The sequence below is a fragment of the Synchiropus splendidus genome, chromosome 2 (genome assembly GCF_027744825.2).
Source record: "Synchiropus splendidus isolate RoL2022-P1 chromosome 2, RoL_Sspl_1.0, whole genome shotgun sequence".
Classification (NCBI taxonomy): Eukaryota; Metazoa; Chordata; class Actinopteri; order Syngnathiformes; family Callionymidae; genus Synchiropus; species Synchiropus splendidus.
The window spans coordinates 17,661,182-17,686,903 of NC_071335.1; the positions used below are offsets into that span (position 1 = coordinate 17,661,182).

Sequence of the window (25,722 nt, forward strand, 5' to 3'; positions counted from 1 at the left end):
TCGTCCAGCGGAGTCCCATCAGGGGTTTTGCTAATTAACCTCCTCGTGGAGGTGAGCGAGCCGTGCTGGCCTCTGCTGTGCCCACTTCCTTTCCGTCCAGTCTCCTCCAGGGAAGTGACTTACCAAAAACAAATGCTGGAAATATCTGCCTGCAGAATGAGGCTGTGAGTCAGCATGTGTTTGCTTCAGTTAGAATATTTGGTGTTAATTTAAGCAAACACCAGACCACACAAACATTGTCTGACAGTTAGAGAAAAAAATTTAAAACAATTTGATGTTAAAATATTATAACAGTTAAATGAATTATTTGTATATTTTTGTGATGTCACAATATTTTCACCATGTATACATTTCCTCTTTGACTGAATGACTTTTATTTCCTTTTTCTGTTTTCTGTTTGCTCCTTCTTTCTAATAATATTGTTTTTTTTTTTTTTTGTCCATTCACATATTTGACAAGCGGAGTGCCCCCTGTAGCCTGTACTTGCTGCTGCTGCGTGTTAAAATATCTGGTGATTTAGTTTCTGCGCATAAAACCTGCATGAATATCTGATCGCCCGGGTCACTGGAGACCAGACTGACCCCAACTTCACTTCTTCCCTCTTACACTTGAAAGGTTAACGCGAGTATCACATCTATAATGCAGACAAGGCGTTTGTGTTTTTGTATGGAGACACAGATGTTGTGCAGGGAGAAGCACGTTAGATCAAGTATAAATCCCCTGAGGCTTCACTCTTTGCAAAATAACTTCTTTAATTAAGGTTTCATCATAAGTGTCGGTTTATTGCCTCACTCAGTTCACTTTTTTTTGCAGGTTTATCCGAAAGCAAGGTCTGGATCGTCTCTTTTACGAGTGCGACACCCACATGTGGCGGCTGGGCGATCGTAAAATCCCAGAAGGCATCTCTGTCGACGGCGGCTCAGACTGGTTCCTTCTCAACCGCATGTTTGTGGAGTATGTCATCAACTCCAAGGACGACCTGGTGACCAACATGAAGCGCTTCTACGCCTACACGCTGCTTCCTGCAGAGGTATGTCTCCCGATCTGGCTGTCAGCTGTGTGTAAATCTTTGGCGGAATTTCCACTGCAGGTCCTCTGTAAATCCCTGCTGCTGAAGTTATGAATATTAAAACCAAGAACATTGTCCAATTTTTGTCTTCTATTCCCAGTCCTTTTTCCACACTGTGCTGGAGAACAGCGCCTACTGTGAAAGCATGGTGGACAACAACCTGCGCATCACGAACTGGAACAGAAAACTGGGCTGCAAGTGCCAGTATAAGCACATCGTCGACTGGTGTGGATGCTCCCCGAATGATTTCAAGCCTGTCGACTTCCACCGCTTTCAGGTAAAAACTTCTTAATTCATGTATTGTTTTTAGATGAGACCTTTGTTCGCTTTACCATATGCATACCACCCTAAAAAAGTAAATTATGATGTAAGTGATTGCTAAGTGCTAAGAGTTAAATATTTAATTTTTAAATTGTTTTTCATTTGAATTTGGTGATTCGTGATACGTTTTGTCTTGTAAATTCAACATATCTCACTCCAAAGACGTCACATTTTGATGATTTATGTCTATGAAAGGAAGAACCGCTCTCACATCCTAACCTGCTTTTGAACCCCACACGGGAGGGAAAACACCTGTGCATCAACATGCAACACAGTAGGCTGACTTGGGTGTCAACATTGGACGCAGAGGTCCCCCTTTGGAGTCCAGGAAGTCCAGTTGAAGTATAAGTGATCCTGGAATCTTTTCCTCACAATTTTATTCATAATGATTTCTGATCGTAATCTCATCGAACCTGCTTTGCAAAACATTGAAGTTTCTTTTCTATGAAAACATTTATCTTTCTTTTAGCTTAACTGTTTCATCAACGCAATACCAAGTAACCAAAATAAAAGTATCTCTTTATTTTTTTGGAAAATACTTCAGTTAAATAGCTGCCTTGCGTCTGAGAGAAGTGCTCTTACTGGCAACCTCTCTTCTATTCTCTTGGTAAAGCTGTAACGTATGGGCTCTGTCTGTGAAGCGTGGGCTGACTGCCGTGCCTGTGATCTCCAGGTGATGCCTCGCAAGCATTTGTTGTCTTGTTGAAGTGCCTGATCTTAGTGTTGCAATGCTTGCACACTGTTTGCTTCATGTCCAGCTCAGTGTCCCAGGCATTCGGTAAAACCTGAAAAGCCGCCAAACTCTAGCCTTTAGTCAAAAGGTAGCTAATAGGATCCCCTTCTCTGCCGCCTTTGTTTTTGCGCTGCGTGTCCAGAGCGGGTGACGTCAGGACGTTGCGCATACTTACAAAACGGCAAAATCGATTTTGGGATCTGAATTCTTATGTGAATCAATTTCATCGCACAAACCCTAATAGTTGAGGAGCCTGACTTGGCTATTCATTTCCTGAGCACATCACTGTATAACTCGAAAAGCATTTGGCAGCACAGTCAAAATGAATTCATCTCTTCCTTGTCCCAATATCCTGAAAAGTCTCGTAATTACGATTATTTTCTCGCAGACAGGCAAAGATAACAATCGCGCAACCTCCTTGGTGGCGGTAATTAAATCAGATATAGGGGGTTGATGGCACAAGGGTCACATTTAGCGACTGCTATTATTGTGCCGGAGAGTTGCAGATAAATAATAAGGTGCCACAGCCTCAGGTTGATAATGATGTGGTGAACGTACGTTGTTAATGTGCTACAAGGCAAGTTTTTCTTGGCAGTCCTTCCTTTTAAAAATCATTAGAGGCACATTTTCAGCGGCACTGTAAAGATAGAGGAAAAAACCCAGGGGGAGATTGAAAACAAATCTCCTTTCTACAAGCCATTTGCATCCCTCAGGATTGCCAAAGAAATGTTGCATAACGCTCCGGGATTTGAAAGCCTGCCACAAACAATGGCCGTGTATAGGAAAAAGCGCCTGGGAGGTTTTTACCGGGGGCTGTTGTCACTGAAAGGAAGAGTAAACACCCAAATTATCCCTTTTATTAATTCAGTTTCTATTTGCTTAGCTGTTAATAAGTCCATTTGTCAGCGGGAAGTGTTTGAATTTGTGCGACACAGGCTGTGTTCAATATCTTAATTATCTTTCTGCAAACTGTTTAAACAATCTTGGGTGGATGGAAGTGATGTCTGCTTTAATGTGATTACAGCGACTTAGTCTGCTTGAAGCCTGAATAAATTGGCTTAACCGCCCGGACTCTGGAGAGCAGGCCCTCTATTTGCTCCGAAAAGGTCCGACAGTCAGAGTTCTCTTCACCCTGCGATTGGATCTTCTGTCTCTTTCACATACTAGTCAGAATGAGAATTTTCCGCTGCTCAGACCCGCCGGTTCTTACCTCAGACGCCATCAGTCCTGCGCCAAAGCCCGACCACTGGTGCTTGGCACCGCTGCTGGGGCTGGTTGGCACCCTGGTATCAGTCAAGTCCTACTGTGGGAACAAAGCTGCTTAGCCAAAGCTGCCAGGCTCCGGAAAAAGACCAAATGTCCTTTGGTGTGACAATGAAGCATTAACCTTTGAATTAACTGGGACACACCGTTAAAATTAGTGGATAGTAAAAGTTAGGGGTTTGGTGAGAGTTGTTGACAAAAGAGAGTTGTTTCCTGACTACACTGGGTACTGGATCACAGCTGACAGTCAATGCAGGACAGCAATCGCTAAATCAAACCGCTAAACAGCCTGAAAAAGTACTGAAGGAAACAGACGTGGTCTTGATGCAGTGTGGAATTCATGGGACGTTACGAGGAAATAGCAAGTCTGGCCTGTGTTCTTGCTGGTTATACTCTCGAAAGACTTGAAGTGACTGGGTCTGTTGTCATGGTGATGTGTTTGTTTACCATGGTTAAAGGGGTGTAGGATGTTGTCGGGTAGAGGGCCGCCAGTGATACGTCCAGGCGTCCGCTGTGGTTTGCCTGGCACAAGGTCTCAGTCAGAGATGGCCAACTTGGCTGAATAAAACTAAACCTCAACATGTAGACGTGTTGATGTGACCCGAAGTCAATAAATGTCATGAACTAATGTATTGGAGTAGTGAATATAATCATGTTTTTCCTTATTATATGCACCAAAACACTGTCTTTTAGGTTGAATACATGGTTTTATCTGTTCTCCACTGATGTTATTTTACAATTTGGAATTGGGAAACTGCATTATTTTGTGTGTTTCCATGGTGCATTGTGATATGTTTTTGATATGGAAGATAAACCCCATTATTACTATTTGACATCACTGTCTCCTGGCTGCTCTTTCAACCCATCAACCCATCTTTCTCTAAAGAAGCACTTAGCCTTACCTGGTCCCCTGACTACCATAACAGGAGAGAGCGTTACAATACTGAGCTTTTTTTTAAACCAGTGTATCATTTTCATCCATATTAAGACTTATCCAATGGTATTATGGACACTATTGGAATTATTTTATCAAAACAACTCTTTTAACTTTGGAGCATTTGACAGCTCAGTTGAACAACAAGTGGCAGCAGCATGCGGGAACTCGCTCACACAGTAGAAGAAGTTGTTTAGAGAGTTGTTTAGCATGTTTAAAATGGTGTAGGATGTTGTCGGGGTAGAGGGCTGCCATTGATACGTTTAGGCGTCTGCTGAGGTTTGCCTGGCACGAGGTCTCAGTCAGAGATGGCCAACTTGGCTGCGGAATAAACGTGAAGAGTGAAATGAGAATTGACTTCGATTGAAGCGCAAACAAGATCTGGCATTGAATGAGCATCATCTTTCAGTCTTTATCTGGAACCAGGAGCTTCACGCCGCTGAAGATCTATTATGAGAAGAGGTCAGCCAAATACAGTTTTCTCTTTGTAGCTGATAGCACCCAAGTGAGGTTGCACACAGTAAATTATTTTTTTTTTGAGAGAGCTAAAAGCCAAACTGGAGGCAGCCTGCACCACAAACCACATCTGCAGTGTGATAAGTGGGTGGAGGTCAGACAGTTGGGTCTTAATGAAATGGTGGTGAGGTCAAAGTTTCATATGTGGGTGCGAATCACGTCTCGCGTGTGGTAGCAAACTTTTGAGACCCACAAAGGGTTTCTATCATAACTGAAGTGCCACTCCTTCATAATTACATGACTGTGACTCTGGCAGACTTTTTTAAATCTGCGTGTCAGATTTAGGTAACATCTGATAAAAACCCAAAGCGCTCGGCACGACCACAGTTCAATCTTGAACTCCTCTCAACCCGAGCCTCTACATCATTCATGTCCTCCTCAGGTTCACCTCGCTGTCCGCTTCGCAACCCGAGGTTTTAATCACGTTGTGTTGCAGCAGACTCCTGAGCTTTGCATTTCAGGTTCCTCAGCTGAGACACCCATTTTATTGACCTATCAGCCCTTTTTTTTTAGCTTTAAAATTCAGCTGCCAGAATCAAAGCTCTATATTTTAAATTCTTTAATCTTGCTCTCACATATTTAACAGGCCCAATGACCTTAAGAGATTTGCTTCACTTGTATTCATTTTCACTGACTAATGCCGACCTTGCACCAACTTTCAAGAACCCCTGAAACTTGGGAAGATGACTTTGGATGTGAGGCCATCAAAGTTTTTCCTTATCTTATTTTTCCTCACAAGACGTTGGAGACGTTGTAAAAGAATCTAGCCTTGACTCTGCTGCGGCGCTGACATGCCGTAAGCTGAGCTTTTGACATTCCTCCTGCATAAATGAAACCTCAATGTGTAGACATGTTGTAAGTTGTAGTCAATAAATATGGTTAACTAATGTATTGAAGTAGTGAATATAAGTTTTTCCTTACTTTATGCATCAAAACACTGTCTTTTATGTTCAATACATTGGGTGTTGTTAGTATTCAACTGAGCAAATTTACAATTTGGAATTGGAAAACTGCATTATTTTCTGTCATGTGTCATATGTTTTTGATATGGAAGATCAATTATTCATCAATAATTATTCACATGAGCTTTAGCTGGTCCCGTGACTAGCATAACATAACATAACATTTTTTTTAACCAATGTATCATTTACATCCACATTATGACTCATCCAATGATATTATGGATGCTACTGCAGTTATTTTATCAAAATAATTATTTTAAACTTTTGAATTTCACCTGTCGTTTCATTTGTGTGACAGTATTTGACTAAACACAACATGGTTATGCTAGACCTGGACTTCCCTGTGGTGCATCCCCTTCATTGGTCGTAGTATCGCAGGCACAATTTCTATGGTATAAACTAATGTGCTAAACTAAAAACTACAGCCATTTTTCTGCACCACCACCATTTTCTAATGCTCTTCATTGTCTCGTCTCGCTTTGTCCCCAACTTTGTGACCCTGTCTTCCTGCTGCACCCCCTGTCCCTCTGCAGCAAACAGTTCGACCCACCTTCTTCGCCAGGAAGTTTGAAGCCAGCGTCAACCAGGAGATCATCAACCATCTGGATGCTTACCTGTTTGGGCCATTTCCAGCGGGAACCCCGGGCCTCAACTCTTACTGGGAAAACGTGTACGACGAGCCAGATGGCGTCGCGAGTCTGTCTGACACGCAGCTCACCTACTATCACGCCTTCTCGCGGCTTGGCTTGGCCAGAGCTGCCGGTTCACTCCAAGGAAACCCTCTGGATAACAGCTGCAGGTATGAGGGGGGGTCAGGTTTATTTTGAAATGATGATGGAAGTAGTGTCATCTTGAGGGATTAAGGCGGTTAGTGCAATCAAAACGCACCTGTGAAGATATTATTGCACATTAGTAGCAGTATTAACAAGTGTTTCACCAACCAACATAAAGACTGCTATGTTCTTACTCACACAAAAACATTTCTGCGTGATGGATTTCATAAAGGGTCATGAAACCCACTGCAGCAAGTGACTAAACAACTGTGACAAATTAAAAACACAAGCGGGAGGTGAAGGTATTTTTTTTTTTTTCTGGAGTATCTGTGACAGCAAGCGGCACCTTATCTCATGACAGCACATAAACAAACTCGCACCTACATTGCCCACGCTGTATTGCAACATTAAGCTCTTTATGTGCTCCTTTAATGAGAGCGGCAAACATTCCGATGATTAATCCACGGTGTGCTGGGTTCACTCAGGGAGAGCGTTTATACCCAAAGAAGAGAAACACAACCGGAGATACATTTCATTAGCAGCTGCGCAGGTGACTTGAAGCAGGGTGCGCGCTCTTGTAGGGCCAGATTTAGTACGTAAATGGTGCTTCCAGGTGGAGGGAGGAACTAGGCCTGCGCGATAAATTGTTAAAAAAATCGCAATTTCGATTCACCCTCGTGTCTGATTTAATATTTAGTTAATTTCGCATTTAATTTACAAGCCGACTGGAGTTACATCACAAATGCTACTTTCCTTGGTGAGTTCTATCAAGGACTTATCAAGCTTGATCAAGTCCGCCACCAAAACCCGACATGCTTCTGTTCACATCTCGGACTTCTGAGCCAAAAGAGCTGTGTCTCGAGACAGAACCCGCAGTGTGAAAGCTCCTTAATGCTTCCAAGCGGCGCCGCAAGCCACTACTTTCTGAGTTCCCACTATGCTCATGGCTTCACCTTCAGCCAATGACGAAGCGCCTTGTAGTCACGTGTTTCACTGAACGCGGTCGTCATTGGATAACTCGCAGCAAGATAGAAACTGAAGGAACATATAATATATAAAGGAATATATAAATAAAGAACAAGATGTTTCATAAAAAGATAACTAACTGAAACTGCTGTGTTTCAGTTAAAAATAATCAAACGAAATAAAATTCAAAAATTCGTTTTCGTCTTTGTTTATTTCATAAGGAAGCATTTTTAAATTATTTTAAACCTATTTTGGCTCGGCTGGTTTTACGACAGCTGTCAGCCAGGTGCGGTAGTAGTTTGCCAAACGCATCATCTTAATGCATTTTTATACATGGTGTCTTTTGTTGAGTTTTTATTACTGACTATTTTATGAGCTATTTCAATCTGTATTGAAAGCAAAAAAATGACACTGAAATGAATAAAAACTAAACTGAAACTCTAAAAACTAACTGACTTTGTAAGATAGAAATTCAAAACTAAATAAAAAGGAACAAGTGATGAGTCCATAAGTCCTATATAACCTGGTATATACCCACTGAAGTTCTGGCTTGGTGCCTGTGCTGCAGTCTCTGCTGTCATGTTGACGGTTCAAGAGGAGAATGTGATTTAAAATCCTCAAATGCTGCCACATTTTTCTTTACTTTTATCAACTGATTTCCTGTATAAACAATCCTCTCAACTCCCACCTGACCTGATTCTATTTTAGGTGGTGCTGAAGTGTAGAGGCGGCACCGCGGATTTGATGCCAGCGCTCTGATTGACTCTCGCTCGTTCTATCTTCCCCAATAACAGTGCGGCACTGCAACGCGTTCGGTGTGATTGATTTTGCTTTGGTTGTCGTGAGGAGGAAATCACACGGACCATTGAAATAGCACAGTAGGTCAAATCATCTGTTGATATCACCCTTCAACTTTGGTGGTTTGGTGGTACGCAACGCTGCTGTAAGACCAGCAGCAGACTGCTGGAGAAGCTTCAGAGTGAATTTGGCTCTTGCACCTCCTGACTGCTGAGTTGAAGACTGAATGGAGTGTTTTGTGCGGCAATTCCTTGACCAACCCCCCTCACTGCCTCTCACACTTACTCACACGTCTCTTTTAGGAAAGTCCAGGCTGGGGGGAATGAGAAGTGAAGGACAGGACAGAACACAGATAAGAGGAATAAGAGAGCAGGAGGGCAAATGAGGAAGTGGGATAGCAGAGCGCACTGTTATCCTTGTGGGATAAATATTTGCCTTTCCGCTTGTCAGGGTCACATTTGTCAGTACGAGTTGATTTTTTTTTCTTGCGGAATACTGATGAGAGGAGGCTGAGGAGGGGAGGTTGAGTGGTCCGTATACTTGGAGTAAATGCGTGTGAATCAAAATAGCAGAAAAGATTAAAGCGAGAGACAGCAGCTGCGAATCACTCTCCAGCGGTGCCCACTCTGGCTGCAGTTTGGTTTTCCAGAAGTCACTTGGGCTGACTGCCCTGAGGGCCAGCCGTCGCCTGCCACGTATGAAGCAGGGCGAGGAAGAGGCTGATCAGAGAGCTCCTTAGTGACCCACTTCAACTTTGTTCTGCAGATGTGTGGCCAGTTAAGTCGTCTAATGCTCATGGAACACACACGTCACATTCAACCTTGTGCATTTCTCTTCCGCACGCTCAGGTCTCTGTGGTTGGGAAGAAATACACAAAAAATATGTTTATATTTCTGAAGCTTGTCGCGCTGTGTTTCATGATTTTGCCACTCACTACACCCGACAAACATATGAAGAGAATATCTTCACACATGAGCAAGGCTCCTCAAATGAATTTGCAAACTTTAACTTGATATAACTTTAAAATTATGGTGCTTTGAGGAGCGTCTCTTGTGTTCTGGAGTGGAGTCAGTGGCTCTGGAGGGTCAATACCTGTCTGTCTTTTGCTAGCCATCGTCTGAGTTATATGGATGGCATTATAGCACAGAATGCCGTAACTGTTGCAGTACATAATGGGACTTTTTAACAGACTGTGGCCTAGATTTTTACCGTGGGCCATCAACAATAGGTGTATGATGTCACAGGACATGTATCGTTCTGTCTTGGGCGAGGAGTGGACCAAGGTGTTTACACTGTGGTCAGAATCAATTGTTTTTCTGTGTGTGAAGTCAGAAAAACAGAATGTTGTTTGTCTGAATTATAATGTCAAGTTACCATCCATGTTATAAACAGCATTAGTAATGTTTCTACTTGCCTCTCTTTTTTTAAATTGTCACTTTTTTTTTATTGAATCCCAACATAATCTAGACATTTGTGTCACTGAATTCAGCCATCAAACTTAATACATATGCAATAAATAATTGTACAGCTACAGAACAGCATTTCAAATGAAAACATTTCCAACATTGAATTGGAGTATTTGAGGTCCCAAATAACAATACAACAAAAAACAAGCTTTAATATTTGAGTCAACTTCTCTTTTCATTTTGTTTTATGAATATATCTTCTTCTGTATCCACCAGCTGAGAAGGTCCTTGTAATGACACTCTGCCTCTGGCTTGTGTGCCAGGTATTTCCCCATGGGCCACCCGGTGTCGGTGCATCTCTACTTCCAGGCAGATCAGTTTCAGGGCTACCTGGTGAAGCACCACGCCACCAACCTGGCAACCAGCAAGCTGGAGACCATGGAGACCTGGGTTGCTCCCAAAAAGAACTTTAAGCTGACGTCCCCTCCCACCAGCTCTTTCAGCAGGTTGCAGTTTGCAGAGGTGAGTCAGTCATTTGTCCTTTGGTAAAACAGCACTTTGGTTTGTTCATGATTAGCACTTATTCATCGTCTGAAGCATTTTATAATTTATAGTTATTCAATGGTTTACGTTGAAAACACAGCTGTAGAGTTGTTGAATGAATGCGAGCATTTGCACTTGTCAGATGAGTTTCAATCTCTTCCAGTTATTCAATATAAATGTGAGTTTTAGTTGACTCATTTTACTTTTACAAACGGTTACGATTACGTTGAAGAAGAAGAGGGTTTTTTTTCAGTCCGTGACACCCACAAATGAATAAACGTGGAGTGGACGAGATGTTGTTTTAGTTTTTGTTTTTTTAAACTGAAAAATCCAGAGAGAAAAGTCATTGGCGGATGACAGGAACACAATGCTGCACGACACTCGATGGAACGGAGCAGGTGAGGACGGCAGCAGATGGGAATAGGGCTGCAACCAATGACTATTTTTGTTGTCGACTAATCTATTCATTATTTTTTCTTTGTTTGGACCTGTTTTGTTTTGTAGCTCCCTAGTTTAGTTCTGGCTATTACTGTGTGTTTACAGCAACATGAGGCATCGCAGATTTTGACGTCGACAAATTTTTGTTGTTGATGTTATTGATGACTTCGACTAATCGTTGCAGCCCGAGATGGAAGTGAGGCCTATTTTAGTTGCCATATGTGTTTTTAAAATACATTTGTAGTCCTGATTTTATCGTAATCTTAAACCCTCACTCTGCCCAGAAAGAAAGAGATCATGGAAACAAGCGGTCAAAGTTGGTTCCCTTTGATGACAGATGAGCTCGTGTTGGTGCTGGTGCTGAAATTGCCTGAGGACAAAATGAGCTGATGGAATGTAACGTTTGACAGTTTTCACTGGTTTGTCATCTTCATTTAGATTGTGAATTTGTCCGTGGCTTTGTGGCCGTATCTCTTTCACCATCTCCAGACCCAAGATAATGGGTGGAAATGCAGATGGGCTTGGGTCCAGTGACAGTGAGTGACAAAGGCTTTTATCTGTACATTTGCGAGCACATCGCTCCCAGCTCTGGCGCTCCCTCAGTTGGTCCATCTGCCGTTCAAACGGAAGGAAAATAGCTGAAATTAGACAGACGCTTGAGAGGAGTCCTTTTTGGAGACACACTGCTGGTGACTTAACAAACTGATTGTGTTATGTAAAGTTGTTTCATAATCTGAGGTATTTTAGGAAGTGAGATCATCAGATTCTTATTTCCTTTTTAATTCATTTCTGTTGGTTGGACTTGGACTAGGACGATCTGATTTTTATTTGTTTTTTATTTTACTGGCGAGTCGTCTGCTGATCATCATGTGCGTTTGTTAAAAGCCCCAGTTTGTTTTCTGTCAGATGAAATTGAGACGACCATCGCTCCTGCAGCAGAGCAGAGGGAGACGCCCGGTTCGCTGCCTTTTTTGTCTGAGATTTGTTCGAATAAATCCCTCAGCTGCTAGTTTGCTTTCAGCTCATGTCGCCTCCTTCTTTGAGACACAAAATGTTCTGTTCTCCACCATTCCTCTTTCATCTATTGCTCCCCGGTGTATCTTTATTAGCCAGAGTCCATCCGTCTTAGCCTTTGAGCCTCGGCCACGTCGAAACAGCCCCAAGGGAGTCCTCGGGTGCTTCAGCCAACACCTGAGTTTGATTACATCCACAAACCAGTGCCACTAATAAGGCTTCCGCTGGGGCCCAAGGGGCCTTCCTGACATTTGGTTTTCTTAAGCAGAGCCAGATGTAGACAGGGACTGTCTTGGCTGGTGCCTGATAAAACTGACCGGCCTTATTTAATGGAGATGTCTCCGTGTTGGCGCCGGCAAGACGGTGACACGGTGGAGAGGTTGGCAAGGTCGAGATGAAGAAATGAAATTGAGTTTTATGATCTCTATAAAGTTGAGTAAAGAAGGGTCAGGATGGAATAAGTCATCTTTAAGGGAGGACATGAATGATGGGGCACGCCTTATGTGGGGATTAATAAGAATAATAAAGAAGGATGTGCTTGTAGAACTGATGTCTGAAGTGGTTCACCTGGCACTGAACTTTGACCTTTGAAAGGACTTGTATAAAAGCAAAAAATATGGCTGCCAGTGGTCTTTGCTTTGACATCATGCACTCTGATGCCTGTATTGATTCATGAGGTGAAAACGTGGCCATGTGGTAACAGGTGTTGTCGTGAAAATTGTGATGAAAAGTTGCAATAATAAATATATATATGCATAACCTGAATGAAAATAATTACTTGATATGTAATTTTGCAATAAATGTCCCCCTCTTCAATGTTTTAATGGGACAAGTGGTCGCGCCTGCAGTTGTCATGGCAACTGAAATTGAATGCTTATGTTTCACAAGCATATTACATATGCAGGACAAGCGGAAAACAGCGTTGTTACGACCATTAAAGAGCGTTTTCAGGACAATGAGTTCTCACTGTTGCAAGCAGTTCTTAGAACTTAGACGTCAATAAGGTCGAACAAGCTCCTCAACCCTTAATAAATGACCTTTCTCAGACTGGTGTGTTGTCCCTTTGCAAAGCTAGACCTATTGCAGACATCTATAATGGAGAACGTTTCTGATAAAATACATGTCATTCAGGTCAAGTAAATGACCGAGGATTGAGCCAAAAATCTAATCAGTGCCGTCCACGTTGAGCATTCCACATTGCGGATTCTCCCCTGACCGGGCGATACCTGTATGACTCTCTATGTTATATCACCAATGACTCTTAGTATTTACGACACACATGCATGAGCTTTCATCTATTCTTACCTGCAAGTGAACACCCACCCGGAGAGCAGCGTTCGCAGCATTCAACGTTAATGAAAAAGCTTAGCGAGGAGGCAAAGCTATTTATTTTCTCCCCCCCATTAGCATTCATGCATTTAGCTATGGTTTGGAACAATAGAGTCAGGATCAACGGAGCGGCATTAAATGTATTTCCTAGAGAAAGTCACCTGTTCTTTGTCCTGAAAAGACCCTGCTGAAGTCGCCATGTCGTTGTCCTAGAACTATACCGGGTGTCCTTTCTTCACTTTTCTCTGTGAATGTGAATGAATTGACATAACTATAAATAAAAAAAATATTCAGATATTTTCATTCGCCGAAGTGAGTGAGGTTATGCTGTTATGCTGCACGTTGCGAAGGTCGCACTGATGTGCTCATGACTTCAGTCGGTAGGAAGGAAACCAGCGAACTCAAACGCGGCGCAGTCAAGCCGCTTGAGTGAATGTTGGTCTTGAGCCAAAGCTTACTGTTGGTATCACAGACGTAGGAACAGGTTGGGTGTGCGGGTCATCTTAAGCCATGGGCTGGAGCTCAGATGGGCCAGAAGTTAATCCCCATTTGACCCACTTTCCTGCTGATATTCTCACTTCTTTACTACCTGAAGATTTACTGGCCGTCCAATTACCAAGAGCCTGAGCTGCGTTTTGCAAAAGAGAGAAAAGTTTTTGAAAACTTTTTCTTTTCCCCCTCAACTCAGATGGGATCCAGCCAGCCTGGATTGAACTGACCTTGAGAGAAAACACGCACGTTCTCTCTTGATTGTTAAGAGGTGCATTTCAAGGGGGAAAAACATCCAGTGTTTGAGCTCCACCTACATTGAAACACTTTATCATTTTATTCTTTATATAGCGAGGCCCGGGAAACAATGGCATGGATTTTAAAAATAAGCAGTGGGATCCTTTGTCATCTCAAAGATTCAGCCAAGCAAGTCTAATGACTAATGTCTAGCCTCATGCTTTTTAAACGTTGCCCCCACTGTGTGATCGAGTGTGACGCCCAGCTTGTAGATGGATCCCAGTCGTCACTTTATTATTTAGACAAAGTTGAAGTGTCCCCGGAAAACCAAGAGAACAGTGACTCTCATTGAGGAAAAATATCTCATGAAATCTCAGCAGATGCCGCACTCATTTTCTAGTGCAAGGTCTGAAATTCAATATGTCACTTTTGTTCCATTATCAAAGCCCGATCAGTAGGTAGCAGTGATGTAGCATTTGCATTAAAAATGTGTTTGATGGTAAGTCCACTTGCGCGTCTTACATAGTGTTTTCCATGGTGTCCTAGTCACGTACAGAGTCATGCACTGTCGGTGGTAGATTGCAATGGTGCTCACATAGGTCATATGTCAGGTACTCAGTGACACATACATCGAGGCAGCAACCTGTCATTCATAGGCCGACCATGCTGCCATCTCATTTCATCGCCTCACATTGGCCAGAAATACCACCTGTGACATGATAACAGGTCACCACAACACTTGTGCATCACACTTATGGTGCCTGCCTCCTGATGATGGGTTGTTGGATCAATATGTCCATGTGCTCGCTCTGCAGGAATGAAAGGTTCTTCTTCTGTCGTCTAATTCCACTGTCAAAAGCTTGCCTGCTCATAATAGCAGTGTCTTGATAGCAATATTTGATGGAGTTGGTGGTTTTGCAGTGAGAGTTTTAGCTTTCAAGGAAGCTAAAAAGTACACGGAGCTAGATTTCTTCTGTTGCCTGGCCAGTTGGAGGTTTCCATATAAATCCTTCCTGAACTAAGAAAAGTCTTTTGCAAGCAGAATGCGAACCAATTAGAGATTTGGAGTCTTGACCTGTTCCAGGGGTGCAATTGGTTATGTGGAAGACAGCAAACTTTCATTCCTCCATCATACATTTGGTCCAAAGATTGCTGTCTTTCTCGTGTCTTCCTAAGGGTTGAAAGTGAGCGGCGCATAGCTAGGAACAGAAGCCGCCTACTCGTCTGAAACTTCTCTTCCCACACTTTGGCTCAGACTTTAACTAGAGCAGCAATCCCTCTGTTGATGTTTGTAAGTCAATACAGTTGCCGTAAGTCCCTGAAGTTCATAAGATCATTAACAGAACCTATCCAACAACTGGTAGTTAAGTCAGGAGCCCGCGTCTCTTTTTCCGGCAGATTAAAGTTGGATTCCTCTGGCACTTCTCCCGTCACCTCTTCCATAGGCTTAGACAGCGAGTGCTGCCGATCAATTGGCCTTGTGTGCCAAAGAGTGAGCCGCGGATAAGGTAATGAGGTGCCAGACTTGATTACCGATTTAACGGCAGAGGAGAAACAAGGTCCGAAAAGGTCGTAAGTGGCAGAGTTCAGTGGCATAATTGAGATGAAAGTGCCTTTGGCTGTGACGTACGCGCTCTTATTATGGAAACCAGGTCTATTAATACCCTGCATCGCGATCTCAACTCTCCCAGGACGTAACAGGGAGGGAGTTCCGGGCAGCAATTGATCGTCCGGTGGGGCGAGGCCTTGTTCATCAGCCGGGATTGTAAGCATTAGCACTTCCTAAAGCAGTCATCCCTCTCACATTTCTGCCAACACCAAACACATCCATCTCCTGCGCTGTGTGAGAGATGTACGTCCCACTATCGCCCTGACTCCCCCCATCCATCCCCACAGCTCCTGAGTATTGGACAGCCGCGCCACACGGCAGTGCAGCACGTGCTCCCACAACAGGTCTTACCTTTGGTTGGCTTACATGTTACTGGAGATGGTCAGAAAACACATTAGTACTCTTTATTCTGTACATCTGTACTGCTGAAAGAAATGTTCAAATGAGGATATTCAATCCTGCCCCCTTTCAAAAGGTATCATTAGGCACTGAAATGAGAGGCCTATATCTTTTGGTTTGTGTGTGGAAAGACGATTGAGCTCAATGTTCCCCTCTTTTTCTCCTTCCCTATTAGATCGGCACAGAGTGGGACGCAAAGGAGCGCATGTTCAGGAACTTTGGTGGCCTGATGGGCCCCATGGAAGAGACCGTAGGCATGCAGAAGTGGGCCAAGGGACCCAACGTCACCGTTACGGTCGTCTGGATTGACCCCACCAACGTCATCGCGGCGACTTACGATATTTTAATCGATGCCAGTGCAGAGTTCACCCACTACCGCCCACCTCTGAACCAACCTCTGCGACCAGGCGTGTGGAGCGTCCGCATCTTGCACCATTGGAGCCCCGTGGCAGAGATGCGCTTTCTCATCACACCCTTGGCTTACAACAAACGCCAGCCCATACGACAAGGTGAGAAACTCTAGCCTCCTATGAATGTTTTGGCAACAAATTTTGCGGTAGTGTTCCGATTATTTGGTGAAGTCTTCTCTGGGGATGACGTCATGGTTGGAGAAAGCCATTTGTTGGAGCAGGACAATACATAAACTAGCAGGGGTCACCAACCTTTTAGCTATTTCAAGGTGTGACCCAAAGGGCTACCATCAGTTCAGTACACGCTTCTGAAATCACGATACCATACCATATTTATTTATAAAGCTTTTAAAAAGCAACACAAGATTGTGCTCTACAGACTATGAAATCAGGATAAAACATTGAAAATAATAAATAGATAGGATTGACACATGAAAGGCAGCAAAACCGATAAAATTACTACTATTACTATCAGCTGTGTGGTGGATAAAAGCCAAAGAGTAAAAGTGCATTTTTAAATAATATTCCTCTCAAATACAAAACAGTTACCAATGGTGTAACAAAAAAGGAAAAAATGTAAATGATCGAGGCGCACAGCCACAGAGTAATGATTTCTTTGAAAGATGAGATCTCACATGATCAAACATATTAAAATGAAGTGGATCATCGAAGCAAGCAGGTGGCACTTCATGGAGGTGGACAGGATTATGGTGGTTTCCGTGTTCTGAATGGAGAAATTCCAAAGTAAACATCAAAGAAACACACTGTATGACAAGAACGCGTCCATAGCTCGCGGAACTAAAGTCACATATCCGGCCGGAGGTATGAAGCGGCAGACCGGGTGAGGACTGCTGCCGAGTTGAGGGAGAGTTGTGTTTCTATTGTGGCTGATTCAATAGATGTCAATAATCTTCCTCCTTTCTCTGTCAGATCGCTTCTTAATTGGCCGCGGTTTGTTCCGTTTTTATTGACCTTTTCTAACAGAACTGCGCTGTGGCGTCTCACAGGGATCATTAATGTATGACCACAGAAGTCATTGTGTGGCGGACACCAACATGTCGGAAGGCTGCTGATGCAACGGAGCGGTGGCAGGGTGAAAATCCGTGGAAATCCTAGCTCATGCTAGCGAGTGCTACAGTTGCTACACATTATTAGCCTCGCTCATCGATCAAATATTGGCTTAGCTTGTAAGCAGAAGGAATATGAATCGAATTACTTCAACAAGAACGTATCTCTGGTGGGAATTTAGAGTAACAATGCAGTCACACCTGAATCTGTTGATGTCACATTATATTCAGCATTTTATTGCTTATTTGTCCCTTAGTGTAAATTCTTTGTATCATCACTGATAGTGAGAATATACAACAAAGAATGACCCATTTGAATGGCTCACAAGATAGTCATTTCCCAAAACAATTTCACGCTCACAAAAACTTCCATTGTTTCATTTTGAAGAATCAAATCCAAAACTGCGGTTGGTCCATGAGTGTCATCTATGGCTAAATAACTATAATATGATGGTTTGAGTTATATATCGGAATATCGTTTCATCCAAAGAAACTCCCTGTACTACAGTACAGTACTCCAATATCACGTGAGAACTAAGAAGGCTTTTAACAATGTCATTTTTAGATAAAAGTACAAAGACATCACAGAAATATTCTTCTTTGACATATGCTTTGCCTCATGTTGACTTTAAAGCTCACTTGAGTTGCGGAGATTATCAAGCTCTGATCCTCCATATGTCGTAAAATGAAGGGAAAACTTGAGTAGCCTTCCTCTTGTTAAATTCTAAAAGTGGCCACGGTGTCAGAGACTTTATGAATCATGAGCATGAGAACAGTTTTGCACAAATTCTTGATGCAGATGAGTCACAAGTGCCTTCGCGTGCTATTTATCTCCCACAAGAGTGCGCGCACAAGGCACAGCGACGTTGCTGTGAAGTCACCCTTGAACAAAAGAATGCCTGTTTTGGGAAGGAATAAATAAAGTTTATATGTTCTGGTTTTTATTCCGCTGCTGTTGCTGCGTCATCACATCAAGCCGCTTGCCAGTCAGCGGTGCAAGTGATTGTTGTGCTTGATATGTGGCACACTTCTGCTGTTATAAATAAAACCACCCTGTGTTTTTAGAGTCAGCATCAAATACACTCTTATTTCGTCTTCTGCACTTAGAGAGTGAGTTATAGTTTTGTGTCTAAAGTTTTAGTCATCAAAATAAATGAATATATTTGAATCGCTTTCTGCAGCTCAAACCTGCATCCAAATGACTTCACCGAGTCAGAGACAACTAGTCATTTAAAACTAAAATTACGTGAGTTAAATTCAGAGTCCTGCCCGCTCGCTGCCTCGCTGTGTTTCAGAGTGTAATGGATCTCGAAAATAGCTGCTTGAAAATACATTCTGAAGGTTGTCGATACTCAGCCTAATCTGTATTCCCTCTGCACTTTCATTACTTTCAGCTGAAAGCAGGCCAGTGACATTTAGTTTTTAATAGATGGAGGGATCCAACATTCACAGTGAATTAACAATTGCCAGTTAGAGCTCCAAAATGTGCGCAGGTTCAGTCATACATTCATCGGCGCCGCCTCCTATTTTTTAGCCTGCCCTTTGTAATCGGGCCTCCGGGTCTGTGCAGACTCGGTTGTTTGTCAGCAAGTCACCCCTAATAACCTGGCGAGCGGCTCGCACATATTAAGCAGCGTGTTAAACAGCAGCACAACTTTGCCTCCACAACAACAAGCAGATAATTAAATCAGTCAGTCAGTGGGTGAGAGGCGTTGATGTGGAGGATCACAAGTTTGAGCACTGCTGACTTGGATCGTGTGCCTACATCATCACATCATTTCACCCAGTCCATGAGGATGAAGAGAAACCCTTCTGAAAAAGAGACTTCTGATGCATTTATCCCCATATTTACCTGTTAATAGCAGCGCTGCTCCCCTTTACGAGTCATGTTCAGGAGACCTGCTGCAGTCCGAGATTTATTATTATTTAAGACTCATTTGAACCCACCACATTACTGAGTATAAATCTACGGGATCAAAGATTTATGGACTTAATCATGGAGTTTAAATATCGTAAACTCTTGAACAGCTGATGTGTGGAGAGGAGAAATCATGTGTCCTAGTGATGACGAGATGAGGCTTCATGAAACAGTAGTCCTCATTTTCAGAGGCCACTAGATGGCGCTCTTGGTTTCATTGAATTAGTTGGTCATGACCAAACGTTTTACAGCAGACAGTGCCATCTGGTGGCCTCTGAAAATCAGGACACTGTTTCATGAAGCCTCAGTTGCATGAAGCCTCATCTACACATCACAAGCGTGTCCTAAAATGTGTCAGTGATCCTTTGTGCTGGTCGATGTATTGATGAATCCAAGTCAAATCTGGTGTCGTCACAAACACTTTTAATTTCTCTTCTCAGCTGCTGTTAGCAAAGTCGCTCAGAAAAGCGTTCAGGAGATGTCCATCACAGGAAGAGGAACAGAAATGTTGCTGGTGTTCTAGAATGCTATCTGAATCCACAAGTCTTCTAATATTATCATCATTATTATGATGATTATGTTTTTTTTTTTTTGGTAGAGCCGCTGTCGCATTGAGTCCATTGCTATGAACATCATTTTAAATGCTTTAAACAAAATGGAATCACTGCGAAATAACAACATTGGATTCAATGAGCTGCAAAATTAGCTTTTATTATTATTGTTACTATTTTTCAATCATTTTGCCCATTTAAAAAACTTAGTGGCTCCTACTCCATCCATTATAAAAGCACTGCTCGACTGAGGCGCTGTAATAACACCGATGTTATCGTCCCCAGCCACCACTGTTAATTCAATTCGAGCTTGTTCAATTGCTTATCAGCTTCTTGTTTATGCTCCTGCCAGAGTGGTAGAATGACCAGCTTCATTTGGTCTATACAAACCGAGTGTCACTATATTGGCCCCGTTCACCTTGACAGGTGGTTGTCTTTCTCTTGTTCTTTGTCCTGGTGCCATCTCCAAAATACCAGTTCTCCCACTGTCTCTCCTTCTGTGGACTAAACTGTCTCAGTCTGCTCTCCCTACCTTTGTCTCAGTACTGCCTCGGATATGATCTTGTCTTTCCTAGTCACAACGGTCGATTCTGAACCGCACGCTGGACTTGAACTTGGGTGCAGCCATTACTTCATATGGTCCAAAAAGGTGTTCGGGGGAAGAGAGTCGGTTCTAAAGAAGAGTAAATTTGCAGATCAACATGAGCCGACCTTGGCTTTTCCCATGCAAGTTAGAAAGAGGATATGATTTGCCCAGCAAGTACGGTGTGGCTGTACGATCCTGCCCTGTTCCTTTGATCATGCTGAGGGTCTGGTGTCTGGTGGAGAAGGATTAGAGACGGTGTTTTTTGTGCTGCAGGGTCTGGCACCAGTGCTACCAGTAAAACTTAATGATGTGTTTCACCTGCGTTGGCAGCAGTGGAAACACACATGCAAAACTTCACACAAACAGACGCCATGCCCAGGCAAGACTTGAAGGTCTGGTGCTGTCGTGGAGTTGAAGTGGGCAAGACGTGGTGCCCAGAAGAACACCATGTGCCTGACTGCATCTTTTTGTCACCGGAGCATGAAAAGCGCTGATGTCTGCTAACATGTGGGTGTGAGAGAGTTTGTGTTCCGTGCTCAGAAGTGATGTCTCGTGCCCTAGTTAGAGTCCCAGTGTGGAATTTACAGCTTCAGTGGAGATCTGGGGAGAGACAGGCCATTCTGGGGGAAAGTGTGTCTCTTCCTGGCGGCCATCGCAGTCAACGAGAAGAAAGGAGAATGGAACTCCCACAGAATCAAGGAGCGTGTTCCCGAAATAAATCTGTCAAAACTTGAATGTATACACTTCACTGGTGTAATGTTGTGAGTTCTTTTTGAGTTTATGGTTTGCTCCTGACAGTTCAGATGGCGCCCTGCGTCTCAGCCTTCTGCCGTCCGTGTGAGTGGGTGACTTAGTGTAAAGCGCTGAATAAGCATGGAAAGTGCGATATAAGTCAGAGCCATTTACCATTCTTTCTCTAGTTAGGGTTAAGAAACAAACATGTCCAAGCAGGAAAGCGGGGAAGTACGGCAAAGAGTGTCTGAACCGCTTGAAGGCACTGTGGTGGGAGTTGAAAGTAGACCTGGGAATTGCTTTCTCCCCAATAGTCCACACCACACTGAAAGCCTGACCTCAGGCCAGACAGAGTTGGTTGGATTGGCTTTGTGTCTGCATGAACCCGGTGTCTTCGGTCGCTGCAACCCCTTGAAACCGGTCCCAGAATGGATCGATTTGGCAATGCCAGTTTCACGTTGCTGAAGCACAGCTTCACCCAAAGAGAAGACCACCGAGTAACCTTCGTGTCTGCTAATCTGACTTAAGACAGGTTGGTCGGAACCGATCCCGGTCGTAACTCTCTTTTTATGAAAACATTACAGCGCCACTTAGTGGCCTGGCATGTGTCAGACCTTTTAGTCTTCATTGGGCATCGTGAGTCTTTATTGGGCACTTTTTGGAAAAGATCACAAAGGAAAATGTGTTTTTCTCTCGATAAATCGAGACCCTGTGGATCTAAGGCTGTGGCAAGCCACATGTGAGAAAGAAATATTAAACCTTTTCCGGCTGTACAGACAGAAGGCTTGACATTTGGCCCTGAGGTGTGTGGAGGGTTTCCTGCCCAGCTTGTATGAACTGCACTCTGAATACAGCAATGGTGCAGACTGGCTTTGGCTCCGGAGAAAGGAGGTGGCTGGTGGTCTATGCTCCATTGCTGACCCACTATCTGGAGGATGTTGTGTGTCTCAGTGAAGGTCAGGCAGTCTGATGAGGGCATAGTCATTCAAACGGGAAATGGGTTGCCGGGTAAAGTTCTTTTATATATATATATATAGATCATATCATTTCAAGTAACTGCATGGAGATACTGTGGACTGTAAAGGCTGGAGTCTTGTTCTAGTCCAGTTTCTTTCAGCCCTCTCACCGTGACTCTCTTCCTGTCTCTGCAGAGGACACTCTCAAGCTCCACAACGGTCCAGCAAAGAATGGCTACATGGAGCAAAGCTTTCACGGCCTTAACCCGGTGCTCAACATCCCGGTCAGTCTGGGCTACGTAGAACAGGCCAAGAGGAACGCGGCGCTGACCGGCCCAGAACTGGAGCACTGGATAGACAGCCTGGTGGGCGAGATGTGGGAGGCGGCTGACGTGTGCACCGTCGGCTCCACCGCCTGCCCGGTGATGCAGGCCTGCCCCAAAAACCCCTGGAGCTCGCTGAGTCCTGACCCCAAATCCCAGTACGGACCGCCACGTGCTGACGGGCGCATCAGGTAGCAACGAGGCCTCCAGCTGGACGGGAGGCCGAGTTTCAGGCGAAACACTGGTGGTCTTTATTTATTCCCAGGTGTTGTCACGGGGAAGATGGAGTTGGGAGGGGAACGCAGTATTTATCTTGAGGATGAAGCCTACAGATGTGTATTGATTTCATGTGAGAAAAGAGCAGCTTTGATGTTTTATTATGAAAAACACCAGGACCTTACGCTACATCGCCTGTTTTTTTTTTCTCCATGAAAACTGATTAAAAATTCTTTTTCTTTTCCTCACATGAAGGCAATACGCATCTGCAGCAGGAGTCTGGGTCCCAGCTCCTCCATTTTGGGGACGACGCCGTCTTTGCTGTTTCTCAGTGTATTTATTTTTCTGCTTTTGGAAGTTCTACTGTGATCAAACGTTGCAATTTTCAAGCATTTATTTTGCTGCTAAGTGAATTATGAAGTTGTTTCTTGTTTGAGAGCGGGACACTTAAGCCGTGTGAAGTTCTGCTCCCCCAAAAAAAAAAAAAAAAAAAAGGCCTTACCTGCTAGACAAGCGTGAAAGGAAGCCTGAAGAACCTGACGTGCCTCTTGAGGTTTATGTCCAAACAGCATACAAGTGGAACGTGACTTGTAAGCAACAATATTTCCCAAGAAAGATGAGTATTCAATGCTTAATCACAGCCTTTTCAAACGTTTTAAACAAGTCTATTGATGATTCAGAGACCTTAATTCAGTGGTTTAGAAGAGGGAAGAAAAAAAAAAAAAAACGACTTGTCGGTTCAGTGCCTGATCCTGTAGTGGAACTGACGCAGCAGAACTTTACCATCTGCTGCATTTTCACAACAAGAGAGAGAGAGATAGGAATAGGAAGTCTAACATAGATATTAGAGATGATATTAGACAAGACATGTTGAAAGTATTCTGCCATGCAACATCTCAGTCAGTCAGTGGGGACATTTAGAACGGACGTTTCTGAACTGCCTCAAAATCATTTTTTCTTCTGCGTCTCGTCATTGTAGTCTCTTTATGTTTTGTGTGTAGAAAAAAATGTGAGTGACAGGTCCCTGACTCTATTTATTTATTTTAATATTGGTATTTTTAGTCAATGACTAAATAACTGCGACGCTGCCTTGGCAGCATGATAAATATTTTTTTGTAAAGAGAGCCGCCTTTATTTACAAAGGCCAACACCCCAAACCTATACTGCAACCTTTTTTACGGCCTGCACCTGCGTGCGAGTCCGCGTCGTCCTGTCTGAATAGAGCTGCTTGTCTCTGTATTCTCTTTGCCGAGCGCTTCCCAAGAGAGGGCGGCCGCGAGCTGTGAGGTCAAAGGTCGGCTACCTGACAGCCTGAGCAAACAGAGAAGGTGGACAAACAGATGAATGCCTCTTCATTACGTAACCTCACAGTCCAAAGGAGAAATTCTCTTTCTTTTTGCCGCTTGTCTTCTTTTATTTTTTTTAGTTCTGCTTGACAACACATTCAATATAAGGTAGTGTACACTCGTTCTTTTTAACAGTGACAGTTTGTAAAAAATTAGGTGAGCCTGAGTTGAAATTATTAATATTATGTTTGCCTCATTTTATTTCCTGAAGCACCAGACGTGTCGGATTTGAGCACAAAACGGAGCACAGATGCCAGACAGGAGACTGAACGTACAAAACAGCGCTTGTCCTACAACATTTGTTTGGCTTCTAGTGCGATTTTAAGCAATTTCATGTTGTTGCATCCCTGGTTTTCATTCTGTAGGAAAGAGCTGATCGGATCTGGGATGAAACTTTTTGCCTCGATTTTGAGTTTAACATTAAAACATGAGTCATCTGGCGCTAAACGGGATTCAATTTGGGGCTGTCAGAAGCGTTTAGCCACAATGAGAGCAGAGTGAGTTTGTTTTCAGAGGCGTATTACCGACGATAAATGTCACCTTCCCTCTCGGATGAGTCTATTCTGGTAGTCCACACTTCTTACTGTTCCTCACTGCTGCCATATTTTTTTACTTCAATCTGAATTTGTTTGATTGAAATGAACTTCTTACTATGTGGAATTTGCGACAGCAAACAAGTGGGTCTTAAGCTGAAACACTGAGACGGAACAAATAACAAAAGTGATCGTGAAGAGCGAGTGGGGGGGCAGTGTTCAAGTGGACCCCGATGGTCACATGTGCAGTGGCGGTTTGGGATACAATGTCAATAAATAGATGTAACTCAATGTGAAAGTCCTATTTTATAACAAAATAATCGACAAAGTCAGATGTACATAAGTATTTTGTATGAACCATTGTATAAGATATTGTAACTGTAAATACAAATGTGATGAAATTAAATATTATGGAGTTTTCCAAGTGTCAATCAAACTGGGCACCGAGAGTGATTTTATGGTGTGTGTTGATGGAAGTATTATAACCTGTTTCAGTGTTTCTGGCCTGCCGTGCGGACGACCTTGTCATATTCACCTCCCGGGGAAAATCTCACGCCAGATTGTTGTTCTCGCTGGAATGTATCGTCGAGCAACTGTTGCACAAATTCCTCCGAAGTATTCCCGCCCAAATATTGTTTCTATTCTCTGGGAGGCTCTGTGTGCCTTAGCAGACCTTTAGAACCTTCGCGGTGACAGACTTTGTTATCTGTTTTGACTTGATGTGAAGAAAGACTGGTGACTCACTGGTACTGCAACACATGTTGTGCTGTTGTGTATATATACGTACATATATACAGATATATATCATCAGGCCTTCTGTCTTTATCTGCTTTTTATTCTTTTCTTTCCTTTGGGAAATTTGTTTTGGTGTACATGGCGGGCTTGTTTTTCTTCTCTCTGACTGCTTTTCAAAATAAAAGTTCAAAAAATACATTTGCACCGTTGTGTGTTTTGATGTCACAGCCTCCTCCATTTTTGTTGGTCACCCTCCCGAGTACCATCTGTCATCGGCACGTATTGTTTCAAGGAGTAACGGTCCCTCATGAACCTTCCTTTATAGTTTTTACGCAAATACACACACAATCCTCAGTAAACAACTATTTGTTTTAAAGAAGAACATCACACCAAATGTGAGATTGACCCTAAACAATTCTGTAAATTCCATATTTCAATGGTGAGCTAACAAAGCGACATGCAGCATTAGCCATGATTTTTCAGGGCCCACACACTAGAATGCATTGATGTTTCACTGAGACCAACCAAAGCTTCGTAAACAGACGTTCCC

At 43.3% G+C, this 25,722-nt stretch overlaps 1 protein-coding gene across 1 annotated transcript in view; it reads left to right on the forward strand.

Annotated features, from left to right (window-relative positions):
• The window catches only part of LOC128753801 (xylosyltransferase 1-like), an 82,600-nt gene extending 57,267 nt beyond the window's left edge, over nt 1-25,333 (forward strand). The window contains exons 6-11 of the mRNA XM_053855901.1: nt 814-1,030; nt 1,170-1,346; nt 6,332-6,597; nt 10,065-10,263; nt 15,975-16,308; nt 22,215-25,333. Of these exons, the coding sequence (XP_053711876.1) occupies nt 814-1,030; nt 1,170-1,346; nt 6,332-6,597; nt 10,065-10,263; nt 15,975-16,308; nt 22,215-22,537 (1,516 nt within the window). The 3' untranslated portion in view covers nt 22,538-25,333. The remainder of the gene's footprint in view (nt 1-813; nt 1,031-1,169; nt 1,347-6,331; nt 6,598-10,064; nt 10,264-15,974; nt 16,309-22,214) is intronic.
• The last annotated feature ends 389 nt before the right edge of the window (nt 25,334-25,722 follow it).